Raw genomic sequence first — 24,023 nt, forward strand, 5'->3', positions numbered from 1 at the left:
TTAGTAATTCATTTTATGATCTTAAGTATATCAGACTTTATAAAACACATTTATAAAATATGCATTTGTTTATTCTATTTGTGATACCAACTGCATCTGGGCTGGCGTTTAAATAATAGTAAAGAAGCAGAGGAAAGAAAAGATTTAGCTTAACTTTGGTTATCATTTCCTAATAGTTTCAAGGAAATATAAGCATCATTTAGTTAAAACAGAAATTGCATGTTGAGGAAGAGAGGACTTATTCTAGTGTTTCATGAAATTACTTTTCTCTCTGTGCTCATATTGTATGGATAAACACACCATCAATCAACTAATGAGTTAATTGTGAATTGTAATGTTTATAAAATCCAAATGAATGGACACCAATACATTAGCTTTGTTAGAAAATAAAGTGTTTATTAAGAAACTATATATACTGAACACCCCCACAGTCTCTGTGATAATGGAAAATCCTATCTTTACAATATGCAACCATAGTCATGGCAAGAAAGGAGTGACATAAATGTTTAAGAAAAGAAAGATTGAACATGAGGTAATGATTTACAATATAAAAACAGCCTGCAATGCTCAATAATTGTGGCCAGCAACATTTAGCAACCACATATGGCTTCACAAAATCTGACTTTTTAAACCAAACTCCCTACTTGCTTTATCTTTAACAAAGTGTGAGAAATACCCCCTTCATATTTGGCATAATTGCTCGTCTTCTAAAGACATCACCTAACAACTACACCAATCAGATGTGTCTAGAACATTATTGATCTAAACAAAGACGTTTCAGATGAACTAATTGTGAGTAGATAGAACATGAAAACTCAATAATGTGCTTATTACAAAATTCTCCTCTGGTTTAAATCAGTTTGGACGTCTTTATCAAATTGATGAGTAATAGATTGAATTTTACTAAAAAATAAACTAAAAAAGTGGCAGAAGTCAACTACAAATCACTTCTTCCCCTCTTTAGTTGTTGAATTATGGAGAGTGTCACTGTGCAACCACACCATATTGTTTGTATTCATAGGATTTGACTCAATAATCTCATAAGAACAACATCATTTTAATGGCAGGCAGAAGGATGTTTAATATATCTTAGGTGATTTCCCTGACCTCTGCTAAGTATTAAAAGCATCGAAATCCCCACCCCATCATTTGGCACCTCTCATTATTTCAAGATAAGTATCACAAAAATTATTGTGAGCCATTACATTTTAAAAATAACCACAAATCTTGCTTTTAAAAAAAGTGGCATATTATGTATCATCCACAGTCCTGTACTTTTCTATGTACAAAACCTTTTTTTTTCAGCTCAATCTTACCAGTAATCATTTCGCTATCGACCTCCAAGACCCATTGTCCCTGCTTTATGACGTCACGCTAGGTTGACATGGTAACAGGTGATGACACCATTAAAAGGGTGATGTGAAGTCACAGATTCACAAAGAAAACTCAAACACAGATTCCAAAACAGTGAAAATACGACTAAGATGTCTTTAAACAAGTACAACTATCTTTCATTGTCAAGATTGCTCCTCATAGTGTTGTTTTCTCCTTCTTTTGCTGTTGCTGCTGCTGCTGGTTTTGCTGCTGCTGTTCTTGTTCATCCTCTGAACAATTATAGAGCGTGGGGCAACTGAAGAGAGAACCACCCTGTTATCTTGTGACAGAAAATGTTTCTGTAGTTTAAAAGTACTGTATACAGTCGAGGGGGGGAGTTCAGTTCCATGAAAGAAACTTTGATCCAAAAGACCGAGTTTTTCCCCCTCCTTTTTGTTGGCACAGCCTACACTTGATACCAAAACAAGGGAACTTTAGGAGTTTAAAAGACGTGGCGTCCTTTGCTGAAATAAACACCGACATCCTGAACATAAATGCCTTGATTAAGAGGTCTGGGATGTCCAGGGAGGCTTATTGTGTTCAACATAATTTCTCTGAAACCTAAGAAAAAAAGAACAAAGGCAAAATAAAGGAAAGAATAAAAACACAAAAATCGATAAAATAAAAGGAAAATAAGTAAATAATCAAGCATGAAAGGGGCAAAGTTAAATAAAAAACAAACTGTACAATTTATATATTATACACAAATTTGAAAATGAAGCCTCTTTATGTAGCACTGTTTGAAAATAAAGTTTGAAATAATTACAGATGGTTGTCCGTTTCTTAAGCAAGCACAAATAGTTCAGTTTCTAACACAAAAATTAGATTCTGATCTTCTATTTCTTCTCTGAGGCCTTCCCAATACTGAAGATTTGATATATGTCAGAGCAGACATCCTGACATTGCTGTTCTGGGATCACGCTTCCAATACAAGTTACACAATATTTCTCTAGCTCCTATCCTAATTCAAAAATTATCCCTAAACACACTTTTGCCCACCGTAGCATGCTTTGTTCCAGACTCTTGTTCAGTCTCTTCTCTCCTGATGTACATATTCTGCGCATGAATTTAGTTATAATGTTGCGATGTGTGCCATCTATACATTTTAAACAGTAATGAAAAAACTACCAAAACTTTACTTATTGGTTTAAGAATACCAAAGTTTTGGGGAAAGACTAAACTAAAATAGATTGTTAAATTAAATGATCAGTGTAGGAAAGTTAGCCATTTTTCCCTGATTACCCTCAATAATTTTGACTGATGCTGGTGGTTACTGACTCTGTAAGTGCCCTGGGCTCTGCTAACCAGGCCCACTGCAAGTGCTTTGTGGAATAAAGGTAATGGTAATTGTTTTAATTCTGATTGGCAAAGACAACCTACCTGTAAGTCCCTCGTATAAGATAGGGCATACCTTTAGAGATTCCAGTGGACCTAATGCACTTAAGTGTACACTAATGTGGTGTCTAGAGCCATTTTAAAGCCATGCCCAAATTTGGCATTGAAATAAAAACGTCCTTTTTATTATTTAGGCGTGGCTGCTAAGGTCTGCACTAGGTGCCACAATTGCAGGGTGCATTGATATAAAAAGCAGGTTCAATATGAAAGATGTTTTAAGTGCCCTGGTAGGGAAAAACAGCCAACTTTGTGTTTCCCTATTGTAATGTTGCTAGCCCTATAGGCAGACATAGGGAAGCCTTTATTCTATTTAATAAAGTTATATTTGTATTGGAGCTAGCTAGCAATACCATTCAAAGTATCAAATTAATTGTCATATTAAACTCAAAAACTTCCTGATGTTGGATTTATTATGATTAGTGGAAGAAAGTAGTTTTAGAACTTACTATACCAATTTTTCCTAAAACAGTCATATATCAGCCTCTTCTTATTAGTCTGCCTTCGACAGCCAGAGACAAACTTCTCCCTGAGTAGGTGTGAAGAAGCCTGGGGCTGCAATAATACAGAACACAGAGGATTTTTCCCTGGAGAGCTCTAGATTCATAAGATAACAAGTGATCTGAGGGTGAGGTAGGAGCAACACACCCTATAGGAGAAACCTTCTTTTCTTTGCCGGAACATGTTCCCTGGCTGTATATTTATTTGAGGGAATCATCATTGCACCGCTGACCCAACGAGGAGCAGCCCATATGATGAAGCATGACAACTGCAGGGGTGTGTGAGGGCATTCCAATCCAACATATGGATTCCCAACACTGACCCCACTCTGTGCTTAGTTGGTTCCAGTCCTTCCGTACTCTGTATTCCCTGACCCTGAGGAACAGCGTAATCCCATTTTTTTGTCATCATTTACCCTACCTTAAGATACAGATATTGGAGCTTTTTATCAACCTATCATCGTAACTAACATCCAGTGGATGTTTAAAATATGTCCTTTTGCAACTAAAAATTCACATACTTGTGTGAGTTCAATCCTACTTGGCAGGTTTCATTATTTACAGCGAGGCCTCCCTGAAGTTGTTTTAGACATTAATTGAGTTGCTGGGATAAATCTCTTTCCTGAAGAAGGTGGCTGTGATAATTTAATGCCCACCGGGATGCGTTGATGCTCTGCTATTCCTTAGGATGCTAGATCTCTGGGACATTTGTGAGTCAAGCGACACTGAAGTTTCACAGGAAACAAATGATCAGACACAGACTAATGCTGATTTAATGACATGATATATCTGATTTGTTCTCCCACTGTGTTGTTTTTTTTATGAAGTTGTATTGGTTTAGGTATACTGTATTTATTGCGAGGTTATATGCTTATGGTTTAGGATCAAGCAATTTGGTGTTTTAAAATTCTAAATGCACATATCAAAATAATTTTTAATGCACAATGTGATGTATTTAGAAGGTACATATAGTATATACTGGCTGAATAAAAGTGTCCCCTTTTTTTAATAGTGGAAATATTCTCGCTTATTTTTTATGTGTTTTTCAGTTTTACCTTTATGCTTTGGTGATATGGGTTGTATGGAAATTGAGTGATCGATTGAACCAAAGAGGATATCATTTGACCCTGCAACAATACAGCCATTTGGTGGGAAGAGATTTGCTTCCTAGAGTAGCCAGCGAGAGGAAGAGGGCTAGGGAGATCGGCTGGACTTCAAAGGCAGGAGAACAGATGTCACAGGACCCAGCCCAGCCCTTACTTCCTTAATGCCCAGCCACATGGGGTCCCCACTAATTAGATTAGGAGAGTGCTGGAAAGGGAGTCTAGTCAGTAGTGAACAGCACTTTGAGTTTGGTTACACAGACACACACCAAGGAAGGACCTTTTCCATTTTGATTTTGATTTTGATTGTGGGAGAATAGTGCATTTTGGTTAAACATATGTTACACTTTGCAGAACATAGTCATAGCAGCGGAAGGTACTTTTATCCCCTATTTGTTAAAGTGCCTACCCCACCTCCTTCCAGCCCAGAATGGCATATAAAAATGGACGAGCTGCAGGAGCTTCTCAGAACACTGCCTGGAACAAAAGAAGAAGAAGAACCACCCTGCTGGGCCCTTGCACTGCACCCCAGAAGGCATTTACTCAAAAAGATTGCATCCACTGCATTCACAAGGTTCCAAAAAGAAAGGGATGTGCCTGACGCAAAAGAAACGGAGTGGACTCACTGATCAGTAATAGGTACAACAAAGCTGGACGAAGCAACTTGCCGAACCAAAGAAAGGATCACCCCAGCGGATCAGTTGCAATTGGACTATGCAGGTGAATTGTGGGAAATTGACTTCTAGCCCACGAGGCCCAATACAGAGTCTCTGAACCCTTGGCCTGAGTTAGTGGACACCTATTGTCCCCCACAGGAATTAAAATCCAACACGATTTTCAAGTTTGGAAACTTTCTGCAAAGTTTTCCAGGAAAGCTGAAGGAACAAACCGGCTCGATATCGAGAGACAAGATGGCATCATTGACTCATGAATCAGTCTGGCCACACCAGTATGTCCTGCTGAAAGCTACAGAACTCCTCGCTGTCAATGACAAAGTTTTCCAGTGGCTCACTGAGGCATCTCGCTGTATCAGGCCCCCATTGTCGAATTGAACTTCAGATCCAAAGAACCCGAGGCCTCCTTGTCTTCAGAACAGCTCCAAGAAAAACACTAAGTCCGAAGGTCATGGTCAGCCTGAAACTTTGACTTTGTCCTGATCCAGCACAACCAAATTGCTGCGAGCGGTGCTCTAAGCTTTTTGGCTCTATAATACACAATTCTTTATTTAATTGTTAAAAATACATATCTCCATTTACCTACATTGGATTTTTGTTTATTCTGGTCAAACGTTTGAGTCATCCCGTAATATTTTTTAGAAGTTTAACTCATTGTGTAAATTCTTATTGTTTTCTGATGATTTTAGTTTGTGGACCTATTGGGGCAGATTTATGAAGGCCTTGCGCCGCCGGTGCGTCATTTTTAACATGGGAAAAAGTGACGCACCGGCAGCGCAAGGCCTTCATAAATCTGCCCCATTATATTTTAAATAGTATAGCTTTTCTTTATGAGTACAAACATTATGAATTGAGCTATTGTTGACTTTATATGGCTGCCATTCCATTTTAGTCTCTTTCATGTGAACTGTGTTGATACTATTAGGAAAGCTTTTGTCTATTACGAGAAAACGCCTTGATCCTGAACTGTTCTTAGCATTTTGAGCCTTTTGACTGTGTGGCCCAAAGGTTGTAAATATCTCAGGGATGATATGAGGCCAAGGAGGGGTACAAAGGAGGGGGTTGCAACAGTGAGAGAGGGTTTATCCATTTAGTAGGACTAGAAGTAGAGGAGGATGCATTTGGAAGGTAGAGGTGAGGTCGCATAGTAGGGGGAGATTTCTGGTTAATAATGAGAGGAGAAAGATTGTAAAACAGAAACCATTTGCATAATTGCAAGTCTATGGGTGAAAGTGGTTGTCTGGGGATGGAGACACAGCACAGTAAATCTGTGATCTGTAGAAAGCTTCCCGGGTTAGGCTATGCATAATGTTACACTGTAGAGTCCAAGATTGAGTAGCACTCAGGAAGAAACCCACACATGCACGCACAGAAACAAAGACAAACGCTCAGAGTTATGGTATGGAGAGACACAACAATATGAAGTTCATTGTAATTGTGACAAGTTAACAACAACATCAACTGTCAGTTAGTCTACTATCTCTCCCTTGTATATTCTGTGGACATTTTAGCTTATGCACCATTGGTCTTTTTTGACAAAAGCTGTCAGGCTGGACAAGGGTACAGTCAATCCGATGTCAGACATCCTTCCCTGAGTATGGCTGGACTGATGACAAGCAAGTTAAATGCTAAGCCTGCTTTTAAATCCATCACATGCCTGGTTTACTCATACTGGCCATGGACATTGCAAGCTATCTGTCTGTTTGCCCCTCCCATGTGCCTTTACTGGTGAATAGGTAGTCACATGTTATTTTCTATGTGACGTTACTCACGTATCAGACTGATGCACCTGACAACCAGCAAAAAAAGTGTTATTATTTATAAAACTCACTAAACACTTGTGGGACCCTTGAAGATGTTTCTCCCGTCCGCCATTGGATCAGAAAAAGGGGTGTTATGAAATGTTAGGTGAATGAAGGTGGTGCATGAAATCAGCAGACAACACTTCCATATAAAAAGACCGAATGAGAACTTTTAAATCTGCATTCCAATGACTACATTCGGAAGGTGGGTTTCAAGCTGAGATTGGGCAATGGGCTGATTTTTTTTTTATATGAATGAAAGGCCATAACCCAACAATTGTATCTGAATGGTATTCAGTTACATAAATTGATCCTCTGCCAGACAGAGAGTTAAAGTAAGGAATGCCAGGCATTTCCAACATGGTTTCATTTTCTAGGATGCTTCATTTGTATACTGTTTCGTTTTGCAAATTCTGTACATTGTTAATTGTTTAAGCTAAAAGTAGGTACATGTCAGTGCATTAATTGAATTGTGTCAATGAATGATCAAATATCACATGTCTATCCTATGTCTCTAAAAAACATTCAATCACCTACAAGGGCAATGTCGAAAACGGGGCTGAAGCAAAGTCCCAGTGTCATTGGGATAGTTTTTGATTGTATACCACCTACACATAAAAACCAACAACAATGTTGCACAGACTGGAAAACAAGGTCCATCTCAGAACTGTCTCTCTGCTAATGAAGCACATGACCCTCATTCTAAAGTGATTGGTATGCAAAGAATGCAAAGGGGCGGGTGTGATCTCAAAATGTTTTTATTTCTTTTTTTTTTAGAGAAACCCAAGAAAGCTTTTTTAAAGTTGTTCATTAGATAAAATGCTGTGTGGTCTCTGATCCCAAAAGTAATACTGTGCTGATTGCGTCAGTGTTGCATTTCAGATGAATGAGTAATTTCTTTGAAAATTGTTGTAATTGTTGTAATTTGCAAACCAGCCAGAACGGTACATAGTACTACAAATCAGAACTACATTCTTTCATTCATCCTCAGGAGACCATGGTACTCCTCTACTCAGAGCATTGTGTAGCAGACCTAGTAAAAAATAGATACGTGCAGGCTGTCCAGAACTATTAAAGATAATTTTGTTTTGCAATCTGATTGTCAATTTCACTGGAACATGTTTAAAATATTTTAAACATAAAAATATCATACCTTCAACTCTCCAGACCAAGATCAGCTTAAACAATCTATGAAATATGAGTGTATCATTCCCTCTTAAAGGAGGCAAACAATAGTAATTCTGTCACGTTCCAAAGAATTTATAGATAGGTGTATTGTTCTCTGAAATGCTCAACTACCTAAATTTGTCTAGCAAGGCTGGATTTTTGTCAGCACATGCAGGAAAGCGTTTGACTGCTTCTTTATAAAAGTAGCAACTAATCTGAGTCAATTGTATTTTTTTAAATATTCTCCCAATATATATATATATATCTATATGTACAAAAAGTCTCAGGAAATACATAAATCCAAGGTAAACTCGCACTCCACAGTCTGATATCAAGCCGAAAGATTTATTTACCGCAACGCGTTTCACCCGATCCCAAGCTTCGTCACAGCCAAATCTGAATACCTTTTTATACCCAATCACCTTTAAAGATAATTACATAAACATAAAAAAGGACAAAATGCGGAAGAGCTTACTCCTCCATTGTATGAACATAGAAGACATATGGCTTGTACACAAGCTGATTTACACATTGAAATCAATGCAAATTTTCACAAAAAATGAATTGCAAAGAAATTTTGTATTCAGAATCTCTTCTTGTAGGTAAAATAAAAATAAAAATAAACTTGGAAAAATATAAAATCATGAATTTTATGATATTCAAATTACTGACAACTAATATTTAAATATATATATATATATATATATATATATATATATATATATATATATATATATATATATATATATATATATATATATATGTATATATATATATATTTATATGTATTTAAATAGGATTTAAACATATTTAAATTACATTAATATTAGATGTTAAAATATGTACTATGTACTGTTTTTAACAATATAGACATTCAAAAACAATATTATTGTACTCATTTTTTCGATATTAGAGTGAAATGATATTTGTATTTACCATTCTATGTATTGAAAAACAATATTTTTGTGGACGATATTGATGTATCACGATATTTTTCGTTTTAGTAATGTGTCAGTGATCAAATCGAGTATAGAGTGTAGGTGCACACCACTGCCCTCAAATGTGAGCACTTCTGGGCAAATCATTTTCTGCCTCAGTAGTTCAAATTAAACAGGGGGCAGATTTACAAGACCCTTACGCCACTTTTGCGTCACTTTTAACATGGGAAAAGTGACTCAAAAGTGGTGCAAGGGGCTTGTAAATCTTCCCCAAGGGTGGAGATATATAATTTTGTGCAAATTACATGCTACCGTCACATTTGTCTTTGTGTAGGTCTAAATACCATTACCCTGCATTCCAACACAACGCATCTGCCATTACTCCTGAATGCCATTACAACGCATAGCATTACAATGCACATGCATTTACAGTGCATGCCTTTGCAACGCGTTTCGTGTAAAGACATGAATGGTAAAGGCATATGTATTTCACATGTAAGTATAAGGTAAGTATAGGGTTTAGGGTGGGTTTGGGTTTTGGGTGTAGGGGTATAGGTTTTAGGGGTATTTTTAGGGTTGAGGGTGGCGTCGGGTTTTGGGGTGCACAGGGTAATTTTAGGGTTCTGGGTTTGTTTGGGTTTTGGGGTGCCAAGGGTAATTTTAGGGTGCAGGGTGGGTTGGGGTTTTGTGGTGCCCAGGTTAATTTTAGGATTCAGGGTGGGTTTGCGTTTTTGGGTGCAAGGGTATATTTAGGGTTGAGGGTGGTTTGGTTTTTGGGGTGCCTAAGGTAATTTTAGGGTTCTGGGTTTCTTTGGGGTTTGGGATGCCAAGGGTAATTTTAGGGTGCAGAGTGGGTTTGGGTTTTGGGGTGCAAGGGTATTTTTAGGGTTAAGGGTGGGTTTGTTTTTCAAGGTGCCTAGAGTAATTTTAGGGTGCAGAGTGGGTTTGGGGGAGTCCAGGGTCATTTTAGGATTCAAGGTGGGTTGGGGTTTTGGGGTGCACAGGGTAGTTTAAGGGTTCAGGGTGGGTTTGGGTTTTGGGGTGCCCAGGGTTATTTTAGGTTTCATGGTGTGTTTGGGTTTTGGGGTGCAAGGGTATTTTTAGGGTTCAAGGTGGGTTTGGGTTTTGGGGTGCCCAGGGTAATGTTAGGGTTCATGGTGTGTTTGGGTTTTGGGGTGCAAGGGTATTTTTAGGGTTAAGGGTGGCTTTGTTTTTTTGGGTTGCACAGGGTAATTTCAGGGTTCAGTGTGGGATTGGGTTTTGGGGTCCAAGGGTAATTTTAGGGTTCAGGGTTTGTTGGGGTTTTGGGGTGCCCAGGGTATTTTTAGGGTCCAGTGTGGGTTTGTTTTTGGGGTGCAAGGGTATTTTTAGGGTTCTGGGTGGGTTCAGGTTTTGGGGTGCCCAGGGTAATTTTAGGGTTCAAGGTGGGTTTGGGATTTGGGGTGCATGGGTAGTTTTAGTGTTAAGGGTTTGCTTGGGTTTTGGGGTGCCAAGGATAATTTTAGGGATTAGGGTTTGTTTGGGTTTTGGGGTGCAGTGATATTTTTAGGGTTTAGGGTGAGTTTGGGTTTTGGGGTGCCCAGGAAAGTTTTAGGGTTTGTACAAATCCTGTGCACACGTTGCAGAGTAATAGGTTCTGATGTTAGAACTCAACAATTATAACAATGTCCATGAGAAAAGAACTAAAAAAAGGTCAAAGTCCATATTTGCGTGAAGGTAAGATTCATGTAGCAATCTTGATCAGTATATTTGACATGAACCAGCCGACACGTGTTTCGTCACACCGTGTGTACGACGTGACTCTTCAGGGCTGTATGGTTGTTGTGTAGAAAGGTGGATCGTAGTAACAGTAATAATTCCAACCCGACTGCGAAGTTGTAGAGGATGATATGGGTAAAGGTACAGATAACAGCTCCCTGCTGGACGGAGCGTGGCAGCTAGGGGTACTGGGGACGGGTGCGTCCTCAGTAAAGCCTGCGGGAGTCTGTGGTGTTGGTTGTAGCACGGATGTGTACGACGAGCCGTTTATGAAGATCCAGGTAGCGGATCATAGTTTTAGGATTTGTTTGGGTTGTAGGGGTATTTTTTAGGGTTCAGGGTTTGTTTGGGCTTTGGAATGCCCAGGATAATTTTAGGGTTCCGGATGGGTTTGGGTTTTGGCGTGCAGGTGTATTTTTAAGGTTAAGGGTGGGTTTGTTTTTTGGGTTGCCCATGGTCATTTTAGGGTTGAGGGTGGGTTTGGGTTTTGGGGTGCAGGGGTATTTTTAGAGTGCAGGGTGGGTTTGGGTTTTGGGGTTTTGGGGTGCCCAGGGTAAATTGACGGTTTAGGGGGTATGGGTATTGGGGTGGTAAGGGTAATTTTAGAATTTTGGGGGTGTATAGTTATTGGGGTACAGAGGGTAATTTAAGGATTTAAGGGGGTATTTAAAAGTAATATATATATATTAATATATAAATATATAATAATATATGTATATATTCACATACTTACCTTAAACACTTTTACAAAGTATATGCCTTTACCATGCATGCCTTTGCGTTGTAGTGGTATGCGTGGTAAAGGCATATGTGATGTAAAAGTATGCATTGTGATGATAACGCGTTGTAACAGCACTTGCGTTGTTACAAATGCGTTGTGATGGTATGCGCGGTGTTTGAATGCGGGATAAGAACATATATTTATTTCAGTGTGTTGTAAATAACAGATGCTTCTAATATTCAGTTTAGGTGATAGCGGATGGCACTATTGACACTCGTAACCATCTTGACGGTTGCTGAAATTTGGTTTTACTTGGAACCCAAAAATCCACAAATCCTTCGACTAATACAACTCGTATTTTGAGATAGTTATTAAAAAAGCATTCTCTAATTTATATTAGGTATACAAAAAATGTGTCTCCGCGCTCCTTTCTCCCCTTTACCAGAGCATTGGAGCATCTTCGTTTGCTGCTCTTCTTTTGACTAAAAGATAAAGTCTTGTCCATAATTTGTTATATAACAAAGCCAAAAGAAAATAAATCAATTAAACCTGACTAATAATAGCAAAAACTAAATCACTTATAAGTATTGCTGACAGAATGTGATTTTGAATAACATTTAAAAATTGGCAGAGTTGACTTGAGCAGATGGATATTAATCGGTATTTTCATGCGCAAGCTAAAGCAACATTTGAATGCCAATGATTGCATTGTTATGTTTGAATGGTTAAAAGTATAAGAAAGAGTAGAAAACGAAGATAGGGACATGAGTGTGCAATGAAAATCAGGATTACAGGATTATATGTGAATGGGCCTGAGCAGTATTCAGCCTAAAGTTATTCCATCTCTAAGTAGAATACATTTCTAGGAAAATTTCCGTTTTAAAGGCACATATGCACAATGTTAATGTGTATACATAACGTTTCATGGTAGGCACGTTATTCATTTCAATTATTGAGGTGTTAATGCTAATGTCACCACCAATCCCCTGATTTAAAACAGGATGCATATTACATAATTTCCTAGTCCAATGTATTATATGAGATATTGCATTATGCAAAGAAGCTCTCCAGCCCAGGAGCGGCTTGTAAATGGGGGGATCAAGGGGAGGGGCTGTGCTGGTGGGAAGGAAGAGGGGTATTAGGGGTCACGGGGAATGAAAAAAATCACAAATAAAAAAAACTTACTGCCAGTCTCCTCGTCACACTATTCTTCAACTCTTCAAAAAGGCACAGGTTCCGAGAATAATATGCGGCCAATCCTGGAGATGCTCTTGCAAAGAGAGCAGCTTCAGGATTGGCCTAAGCGCCCTCAATTTGCGCTACATGACAGACTGTGAGACTGTCCCTGCTCTGTCCAACCCAGCTGTGTTGCTGAATTGGGATGAGCTTTCACTGCACATGACGGTTTGGTGGCATGAGATGGCCAGCCAAACCTTCATGCGCAGTGATGGGAGTGCACAACCACTCCCCTCAGTTCCTGTCACTGCCAAGCCCCGCCCCCAAGACTCAGCTGGAAAGGAAAAATAAAACGAGTGCCGTTTTATTTTTCCTTTCCTGCAGTTTTGAGGGGGGGTGAAGCTTCTTCGTCATAGTGGAGGAGCTACTGCTGCTCCAGTCTCGATACATTGGCTTACATGAAATGTGAAATAGAATTAAATCTGAGTTACATTTGTATTCCTCAGTTTACCTGTGTCTGTGATGAACACTCTGTCACTCATGCTGCCAGCTCCAAAAGTGCATGTGAATGCCTCAATGCGTGCACAAAGGTATTGCAATGCTAGAGGCTTTTCAAATGTGCACAGTTGTAAAATGAAAGAGTGAAGTGGCAATTGGCAAAATTCTTCAATGAGCAGTAGTCTAATCAAATGAAGCATGATAAGGTAGAGCTTGCGTCAGACACGTTCCAATGAAATTACATCAGTGATCATGCACGTCAAGCGGAAGCGTCTAAGGTCAGTGGGATAGCAAGGTCAGGTGGTACCTGGTGTGGAAAAGTTCTTATCACCGCCGGCTTGACAAAATAGAAAAAATATGTGTTTAAAACACATATTTTTGCCATTTTGTCACTCCCTCAGTGATGACACCCAGGGTGGCCCGCATCCACTGCACCCCCCTTCCTATGCCACAGTCTAAGGTAACTGCTGCCACCACTACTCTTTGGCACCCCTGAAAGTGCCCTTGCTAACCCTGGATTTAGAGGTATTGAAAGCAGTGACATGAACAGGGAGTAAAAAAAAATAGGAATTATGTTTCCTTACTGTAGTTTCTGACCTGTAAGGCCTCAGTTGCAAATACTTAGTTGTTTGGAGGCCAATAATAGTATAAGAGGTCAACAGTGTGTTGAATGAACAATGTGCGGGCTTTCAATGCTGCTGCCCCTGGTATTTGTGAATTGACATGTATTCACTCGATTACTAGTCCTTTGTAACTGGTATGTTATTTATTACCACCCTGCTGAGATAAATAACATACCAATAATGGAGGACACCCTGCGAATCATTATTTATCAGATGCGGCAAACAGCACCAATTATAAGTTTCCAGTAAAAACTGGGAATAACATGCATATTTCGGTGTTTGCAACATCACAATCTGCATAAACAGCTATTTACCAAGCTTTTCTCACCCAGTCAATTCCAGGTGACTGTAGGATTTGACTAACCGACAAAAAATTCCAATAGCCATGCAACTAGAAATTTGCATGGATATCGGATTTTAATACAGTACACATAATCAAGGCCTATGTTGGTCAAGTGTTAGGTTACACAAATGGGTAGCCCCTGTGCTACAATCAATTTGCAGATCTAGAGAAAATAAAAATAGTTATCAAAGTTAAACTACATTATGTTTCAACATATATAATGATGTCTACATATTTGCATGAGTGGTTATAGCAAGTGTATGCTATTTTAAGGCGTGATTACTTTTTTTGACGCAATCAACGTGAATCAGGGATACACTGACTATAGAGACTTTTATGAAGTGCTTGAAAGAAGAGGCTTCCATTTCTTCCAAAATTAGAAAAGTGACACTCATGTCCCATGAAGTGCCGCCAGCATGACCACTGTTGCCACGTCTACACCCTTAATACATCTTTACATAAAGTGTTTCTCTAAGACTACTGTGTTATAAAATACGGAGTTAAAGGTCTCAGTTCAGCAGGTATCTTTCTGGTAAAATAACATCTTTCTTTCCGCCCACGCACATTACTTCATTGTAAATTATTTGCTTTCTGTCAAAAAATCAACTTCTACTTTTGTTGTACAACAAAATTGTTTTGTTTCTGTACCTTAGTTGACACATATAGTTATAGAGTAATAGGAATGTAGCAGAATAATGGAGGTGTTATTCACTAAGTCGTTCTGAGTAGCATCAAATAGATAATGAAGCCAGAGGTCGTATTATTTTGGATGTCACTCAGAAGTCTAAAGTGAAAGCATTCCCCTTATTCAATGTTATCCAGTTACAATGTTATGTTATTTATGTCATATCATGCAAAAATCTCTTCCCCTTCCCTTATCATCAGCGCAGGTGTACTGAGGTCCTGGGGGAAACATAAAGGTCATGGTTGCATCCACCTGAGCCCCTCTGCCAAATTCTGAATGTACATGCAAAAATATCAATACTCAAGAAGTTCCAACAAAACCTAATACTCACTTTCCATCTTCCACTCCCACTTTATCAAAAAAAGCTACCTGGTACTCAATCGCCTTCCCACATCATCTTCAGCATTAACAATGCCTCTTCTGGCCAGATATTTCAAAGTATCTTTTGCATGACATCCAACCCCACCATCCTTGGTATGTCTTTAGTATTCCTCACTCAAATTTAATGATACCTGGTGTCCTGTTACCTGCACCCAACACTTTCTCTTGATTGCCTCCTCCATCGCCTGACACCGCTGTGAAAATTGGGACGTGTACTCTCTATGGGAGTATGTGTACATAAACCAGCCGTAGCACAAGTTCCCAGAGTCCAAGAATTAATTTTCTACCTGCTTCCTAGCCTAATGAAGCATTATTAAATTTAACAGCACATCCTATCGTTTCTCTATGGAACAGCCAGCCTTTATTCAAATCAATTTTAGGAGCAAGTCACAGTAGGAACTTGTTAAATAACTTCCTGATGCAATACTTTTGATTTATATGCTCCCTGCTCTATGGGCTATAAGGACTTCTTAGAAGTGACCTATTAATATTTAAAGATAATTTTTAGTGATGTCAACAGGGTTTACTTTGACAGGTTGGGTTGCAGTTTTTAAACTGCCACGGTCAGGCTGCAATGGGAGGCCAGAAGTCATGTTTACAGTGCCACTGTAGAAGATGGTGCTGTGACTTACAGGCAAGTTAAATTTGCCAATTAGGAGTATAACCAATCTTGACATATTTTAGGTGTCAGAACACCATCGCACCCGACCTGTGCAACGTCATCAACCTCTTCCTCGAGAGCGCGACATTCCCAGGGATCTGGAAACAGGCAGAGATCTACGCTCTACTCAAAAAACATAAGGCAGACCCAAGAGACCTCAAGAACTTCCGGCCCATCTCTCTGCTCCCCTTCCCGGCCAAGGTATTCGAGAAAACCATCAACAGATAGCTAACCCGATACTTTTAAGAACGCAGAATCCTGGACCCTTCCCAGTCAGGGTTCAGCAGCAACCACAGCACCGAGACTGCCCTCATCGCTGCCAATGACGACATCAGGACCCTGCTGGACAACGGCGAGACTGCAGCACTCATCCTTCTAGACCTCTCTGCCGTCTTCGACATTGTCTGCCACCGCACACTACGCACAAGCCTCCAAGCCGCAGGGATCCGAGCAAGGCTCTGGATTGGACCACTTCCTTCCTCTCCAGCAGAACCCAGAGCATCCGCCTCCCCCATTCTGTTCCAAAGCCTCCAAGATCATCCGTACCCCAGGGATCCTCCCTCAGCCTGATGCTGTTCAACATTTACATGGCCCTGCTCACACACATTGCCCAACAGCACAACCTCAACATAATCTCCTACGCCGACGACACTCAGCTGATCCTCTCCCTCACCAAGGACCCCATCACTCCCAAAGCCAACCTCCACGAAGGAATGAAGGCCGTCGCCCACTGGATGAAGACCAGCCGTCTGAAGCTGAACTCGGACAAGACGGAGGTCCTCATCCACGGCTCCAACCCTTCAGCCTTGGACAACTCCTGGTGGCCGACGGCACTGGGGGCGGCCCAGACACCCACCGACCACGCACACAACCTGGGAATCATCCTTTGACTCAACGCTTTCAATGACCAAGCAAGTCAATGCCATCTCCTCCTCCTGCTTCAACACCCTCCGCATGCCCCGCAAGATCTACAGATCGATCAAGACATATACAAGAATGATAGTCACCCAGGCCCTCGTCAGCAGCAGACTCGACTACAGAAACGCCCTCTACGCGGGAGCCCAGACCAAGCTCATCAAACAACTACAACGCATCCAAAACGCCTCGGCACAACTGATCCTCGACATACCACGACATGGCCACATCACCCCCCACCTGAGAAACCTGCATTGGCTCCCCGTCAACAAGGGGATAACCTTCACGCTCCTCACCCACGCACACAAAGCAATCCACAAGACCGGCCCAGCCTACCTCAACAGACGGCTCTCCTTCTACATCTCCAACTGCCAGATATGCTCCACCGACCTCTCACTCGCCACCGTAGCACGCATCAGAAGAACAACCACCGGTGGGAGATCCTTCGCCCACCTCGCCACCAAGACCTGGAACACCCTCTCACTGAGCCTACGACAGACCCAAGACCTGATGACCTTCAGGAGGATACTCAAGACCTGGTTGTTCGATCAGTAGCGACCCCACCCCCAGCGCCTTGATACCCTCGCGGGTATGTAGTGTGCTTTACAAATGATTGATTGAGTAATTGATAGTTAGCACAGTCCGAGTGACCAGATCCAAATAGCAGCATCAGTGCACATAAATGGGGGTGGCCATGCAAAAAGAGGCACCTTCCTACAATGGCCAACAAACAATGTAAGACATTTTACAAGAAAAATCTATTTTAATTTGAAACATATATAAACATAGTCAGAGTCTCTTAGTATACAAGACAAAAAGTATTTTCTTCTTGAAACTTAATGCTACAGCTGGCTTTACAATATGGATGGAATATCCATGGTTTGTCCAGGCTCGCTGGATTCATGCCCAATTTTCAGTGTACCTCCATTAGATATTTTTCTATAGGATTCGTTTAAATTCGATAGTCAGTGGTTAGCCTCAAATCTGATTTTAAGTTAGACCCGCTTGCTACATGGCCTAAAACAATGGGGACCTATAATGTTATGAGACTTTAAATGTGGTTAGTAAGTCGGTGGTATTGTGGCTAGGATAGTGTTAATATATGCCAATTTTTTTTTAAACGACCCTTAACTGTCAGTATTCTCTAGTGAGTGAAATTATAGACTTAATTAAATCTGCTCTACACTAGTAAAATTCCAAGTACGATGTATGTAATGACATCATCCACATAATGAGATAGTCAAAACTGTTACACGTGTCTCCAAGGGAAATTGTACAGCTAACCGATACTAATGTTAACTTCAGGAGTCAATACTGATCAATCTCCATAAAGTCACTGATGACGAAAACGTATTTGAATATGTGACGTTCTGTTACTTCACTTTTTAACGACAATATTTTTTTCTTTTACATAACAAGGGACAGTCCATACCTGTTGCTAAGACACATCACATTCTAGATATAACTTTAATGATATATCATATTTTCAACTGTGCATGAACACAATTAATGTACCCCAGCGCAAAACCCCTTGAAAACAAGGCAATAAATTATATATATTTACAAAATTACGACACTTCCTCTTAAATTAAACTATTTTCAAACCGACCCCTCAGGCAAAGGTTCTTTCATCACTTGCTTGAAGATATCTATATCTAATCTCACTTCGTGGGCTCCTTATAGTTCATCTTTTTTGCTGCCTGCTATTATGCATTTTTTTTTCTCGGGTTGCCTTTGATTGCCTGTGGTTTCATATTATGTAGTGTTTCGTGCTGTATGGGTTTGTATGCAGAGATTGTAGCGTCAAAGACATGAAGAGCCAGACATGTTAGATCTAAACATCCCACTTTCATTCCTCTCCAGGAGTGGGAATCCTTTCATAAGGAGTCCTTCATGCACAGCGTACAAATCTACCCTCAGCAGGAGCAGGAATGAGCACAATATCACGTCATGGGACTCTCCAATTGGATTATAAAAGCGGTGGAAGGTTTGTTGAGTGAACACAAGCACTTAACAGTCGAAATTAAAGACCTAAAAAAAATTCTGCCACTACCACAATTGGGAAGTCAAGGAGAGAGTGCAGAAAAGTGGTCCAGTGGCAGATGTTATGGCTATGTGAATCCCTTCTATGATGCGCACCGAATAATGATTGTCAGTCTGAAACAGAATCAGGATCAGAAAACATCCTGAAAACTTTGAATCACAGATTGTCAGCTACAATGTGCACGTCATGAGTAGGAAAACTGAGTGGCCGATTACAATGTCGGTCGGAAAGTCGACAGAAGACGGGATAGGTAAAATGAAATACAAACATTAAATGACACCCCTTACCTTGCACTGGCCGCATTGCAGTGTCCGCAATGTGGAGAACGCAAGGTAAGTGTTTTTTTACCTATCCCGTTGTCTGTCGACTTTCCACTCCACTGCCCCACCTCTCTTACCTGTGCCAGCCACACATGCATGCTGTGTGATTTAATTGACTTTAGACAGTAAAAATTGCTGATTATACTTTGCATTTCATATCTAGGCTGGGTGACCAGATGTTGGAAAGGAAAACAGCGACAAACCAGAGATAAACATAGGACTAAAGCCTTTTTTCTTCTATGTGTGCCGCATTATTGCATGCGCACTCACAAACACAAAAACGGGCCAGACATGGCTACAGTTACCTCACATTACCTATGACTGAACTGTCAACCTAAGTCCCCTTGCCTCCTCCCCACTCTATCTCCCCTCTGCTGGAAACATATAGCCAACCTCCTCCTGCATGCCTGAAAGAAGCAGATAACTTACTTGAATTAGTTTAGATGAGCCGGTGGAAAGAAAAGCATAGGTTTCAATTCTGCTTTCCAGGATGACCTGAGCTTTGTCCCAAAAACCAGGACTGTTGGATCTGGGGGTCTCTAGTTGGCAGAGGTAGGTACCAATGTCCAAATAGGGACCCTTGCTTCTAGTCAGGGTAAGGGGGATACACTCTTTGGATAACCCCTGCTCACCCTTAGTAGCTTGGTATGAGCGGACAGGCTTTTAAAAGGCAATGTGTAAAGTATATGTACACTCACAGTAACACAGTGAAAACACCACAAATGGAATCCACAACAGTTTAGAAAAATAAAGTATCTTTATCTAAACTACACAATACCAAAATGGCAAAAATCCAGCATACACAGTTCAAGAATATGAGTATAAAAGAGTTCTAGGGTTTGTGTCAAAATAATCCACAGTTGCATCACTTTTAGCCCACAGTACCTGTAGATGCGACAAAAGTTCCAAGTGGAAGCTTCACCGTTAAAAAACATGTGATGTGTCACTCCTGAGACCCTGGGGAGGCGATGTGACTGCCCCACTGCATGGAACGGGCATGTTGTGACGAATCCGGTCTGTATGGGGAGGGATGCGATACCTTGTATGGCTTCCGGTGCGCAGGTTCGGTAGGAAGCGTCTCACACAGGCACGATGCGACGATGTTTGGGCCAGAGACAATCTACGGTGCGGCGACGATGTGCGGTGCAGTGTTGATCTTCTCCTCTTATGGCCCCTTAATGTGTTGACAGCGACGGGATGGGATATGCAAGCAAGCGTTGTGATGGTTCCTCACAGTGACGACAGGCTCTGCGACCATACTCGCAGCGACAGGAATAAGACACAGCAGGCAACAACTTCCAGAGGCCCCACAAATGGATCAATCACTCTAAGAAGGGCTGAACTCTCACAGCAGAGTTCAGGGGGGAAGCTGGGGGGTGAAGTCCTTTTGTTCCTTGGGACTTCTTAACAGGAGACCAGCTCTCCTCAGGCCCTTGTAGATCTCTTCAAGCAAGGGGACACAGCAAAAGCAAAGTCCTTCCCCTCTCCTTGGCAGAAAAGCAATTGCAGGTCAGCCCACAAACACACAGCAGGACAGTCCTTCCTCTTCAGTCTTCCAGCTTTCTCCTTGGCGGAGATTCCTTCATGATTCCAGGATGATCTATGTTAGACCTGGCATCCTTGGTGTGGTTCCCCCTATCTTTTTGCCTCTACCTCCTGTATTTTTGATGCTGTGCTGGATTTCGTTTTTGCTGGTTTAGAGGCTTTGGACACTCTGCCACTACAGATCAGTGTCAGAGTGTAAGTGCTCCCTGAGTAAATTGTTATTGTGATTGGATATACATGATTGGCATATTTGTATCACCAAGAAGTCCCTAGTAAAGTGCACATGGTGTGCCAGGGCTGGTGATGACAAATGCCACTAGGCAAGGCCTGCAGCACTGATTGTGTCACCCACATGAGTAACCCTAAAATGGTGTCTCAGGCCTGCCACCGCAGTGCCTGTGTGCAGTCTGTGAACTGCCATGTCCTCCTGGTCAGTGTCCCCACTAACCAGGCCAAACCCTTCCCTTTATGTGCACATTGGTCACCCCTATGGAAGGCTCAAGTGCCCCCCCTTGGGCAGGGTGCAGTGTATGTGAAAGGTAGAGCATGTACTTGTGCAGGTGACATGCTCTGGTAGTGAATTACAACCAATTTCGTTTTTCACTGCTGCAAGGCTATCTTGCTCCATAGGCTAACATGGGAGATGCGAGCTACAGTGGCTACCAGCATATCTTCCCATAAGAGCAAGATAGGACATAAAAGTCTAGTATCCCTGAACTCAGAATTTCATAGCACATCTTTTAGGAAAGGTGTTTTTAAACTCCTGTGTTGAAGTTGAAGTTAAAACATATAACGTATACCGAACGGTTTCTTGGCGCTGAGGACGGACATACCGGAAGGGGCGGACATACCGGAAGGGGCGGAAGGGGAGCCACCTAGTGTGAAAAAGCGCATGAATAGAGCTGGGTCTTAAGAGCCCTACGAAAGATCGGGTAGGAAGTAGCTGACCTAATACTGAAAGGAAGAGCATTCCAAAAGACAGGGGCCACGGTAGAGAACCTCAGGCCGCCATGTTTTTTTCTCCTGAATCTGGGGACGTACAAGAGGAGCTTGGAGGAGGACCACAGATCCCTGTTTGGATCATAGGCTGTGGTTTTGGATGCAAGAAATGCTGGCCCGCTGCCTGCTAAGGCCTGGAAAATCAGGCATCCCATTTTGAACAATTAACGTTCAGAGAGGGGCAGTCAATGTACAGATTTTAACAAAGGAGTTGTATGATGATGCTTGGGCAGTTTAAAGATTAGACGGGCGGCTTGATTCTGGATCAGTTGGAGAAGGCGCAGCTCATATGCTGGAGCCCCAGCATATAACGCATTGCCGTAGTCCAGATGCGACACGATCATAGCTAATAGGATGATTTTCAAAGCTGCCGTGGAGAAGAAACGGGAAATCTTACGTATGACGTGGAGTTTGAGGAAACAGGATGATACTACAGCGCTAATTTGAGAATGCATTGAAAGATCCGAGCTGACTCTTATCCCAAGAGTTTTAATGGAGATAGAGGGGGGGAGAAGGGCCCAAGGAGGGGGGCCAGAATGCAGAGGACCAGGGGCTAGGGGTGCCACCCGTGAATACTAGCTTGGTCTTGTCGGGGTTCAGTTTGAGATGATTACAGTTCATCCAGTCCCTAATAAAGAGCATGGTGGATTGAACATTAAGAGCGGAAGCAGAGGAATAGGAGAGATTGAAGATGAGTTGGAGGTCATCGGCATAGCTAAACACCGTGACGTCCAGGGTCTGGAGAGTAGAAATGAGAGGAAGGATGTAGAGATTAAAGAGTAAAGGAGAAAGAGACGATCCCTGGGGAACACCACAGGAGACCGAGCGAGGGGGGGGCAGAGATACCGGCTAACTGAACCGCCTGGTAGCGGTTTTCGAGAAATGAGTTTGAGAATAGCACTTTTGGAAAGTTGCTGTTCTCTTGTCTGACCTTTCTGTGTGCCTTGGCCTGTTTGTGAATTGACTGTCTGGTTTGAGAGTGACAGGAGCTGGGGATTCCCCTGGAGGCTGGCTGAGTCAGCCCTAGGCTGAATGACTGCATTTGCAACTTGAGTGGTAGGAGGAGATAGCACCTGTGCCTGCCTTCCACAATGCTGGCTCCACCTCCTGCTGGGCGGCTGATGACCCTGCCCCTCACTCTAAAAGGAAAGGAGAAGCCAGGAAAACAAAGAGCTCAAGGAACACCCAGAACTGGTACAGATTGGCTCAGAGCCCTCCTGCACAAAGGGAACAAAGACTTTTAGGGGTATAAGTACAGGACCCCTGACTACAGAAAATTAGATCATCCTGGAACCAAGAAGGAACCTCTGCCAAGGAGAAAGATGAAACTGAAGAGGGAAGACTATCCTGCTGTTGCTCTGCTGGACTGACCTGCTGTTGCTTTGCTGCCAAGGAGAGGGGACGGACTTTGCTTTTTGCTGTGTCCCCTTGCTTGAAGGAATCTCCAAGGGCCTGAGAAGAGCTGGCTCCCTGTTTTTGAAGTCCCAGGAACAAAAGGACTTCACCCCCAGCTTCCCTGAACTCTACTGAGAGAGTTCTGTCCTTCCTGGAGTGTGTGGCCCATGTGTGGTGCCTCTGGAAGCTGTACCTGTGTTAGGGAGCTGGAAACCAAGCTTTTAAAGACTTTCTGCAAGTTTTGTTGCATCGGAGCGCATCCCCGACAGTGTGAGGAAATTCCCGGCGCTACGAATGCCGAGATCATCGCAGCACCTGCCACAGCCGTTGCATCCTTCGTTTGCGGGACGCACCAGACCGGTGCGGGATGATTACTATCGCTGCGAGTGTCGTCGCAGAGCCTGTCGTTGCTGGGCGAGATCTCTGCACCGCTTGCTTGCGGACCGCATCACGTCGCTGCGAGTGTCATCGCAGAAGCCATCGAGGAACTGCGAGAGAGAGATCACCGCTGGTCCGCGCATCATCACCCCGGTGATTGTCACAACTCCAAAGATCATCGCATCGTGTCTTTGCGAGAGAAAACTTCCTACAGAACCTATGCACCGGAATCCATACAAGTCTGCCTTCCTCCCTATACAGACCGGATACGACGCAACACGCCCACTGCTGCAGCGGGGTTGTCGCATCGCCTACGCAGGGTCTCAGGAGCAACGCATCACTTGTTTTCCACCGCACCAGCTTCTGCTTTGGAACTTTGTTGCATTTAAAAGGTACTGTTGGCTAAACGTGACACAACTGTGAACTTTTCACGCAACTGTGGATTATTTTATCGCAACCTTAAGAACTCTTTTGCAACCATATTCTTGAACTGTGCATGTTGGACTTTTGTCGTTTTGGTCTTGTGTAGATTAAATACCTTTATTTTTCTAAACTGTTGTGGAGTCAGTTTGTGGTGTTTTCACTGTGTTACTGTAAGTGTTGGAACAACTACTTTACACATTGCTTTTGG

General features: G+C 41.9%; 1 protein-coding gene across 4 annotated transcripts in view; it reads right to left on the reverse strand.

The window, feature by feature from the left end:
- Positions 1-24,023, reverse strand: part of NTRK3 (neurotrophic receptor tyrosine kinase 3) — a 1,749,208-nt gene that overhangs the window by 288,551 nt on the left and 1,436,634 nt on the right. Inside the window, exon 13 of one of the 4 annotated variants that reach the window (XM_078683170.1) lies at positions 382-1,935. The exons of the other annotated variants lie outside the window; for them this stretch is intronic. Within the exon in view, the coding sequence (XP_078539296.1) occupies positions 1,817-1,935 (119 nt within the window). The 3' untranslated portion in view covers positions 382-1,816. Of the gene's footprint in view, positions 1-381; positions 1,936-24,023 lie in introns of those variants that run through there. 4 annotated transcript variants of the gene reach the window in all.

This window comes from Lissotriton helveticus, chromosome 3_1 (genome assembly GCF_964261635.1).
Source record: "Lissotriton helveticus chromosome 3_1, aLisHel1.1, whole genome shotgun sequence".
NCBI lineage: Eukaryota > Metazoa > Chordata > Amphibia > Caudata > Salamandridae > Lissotriton > Lissotriton helveticus.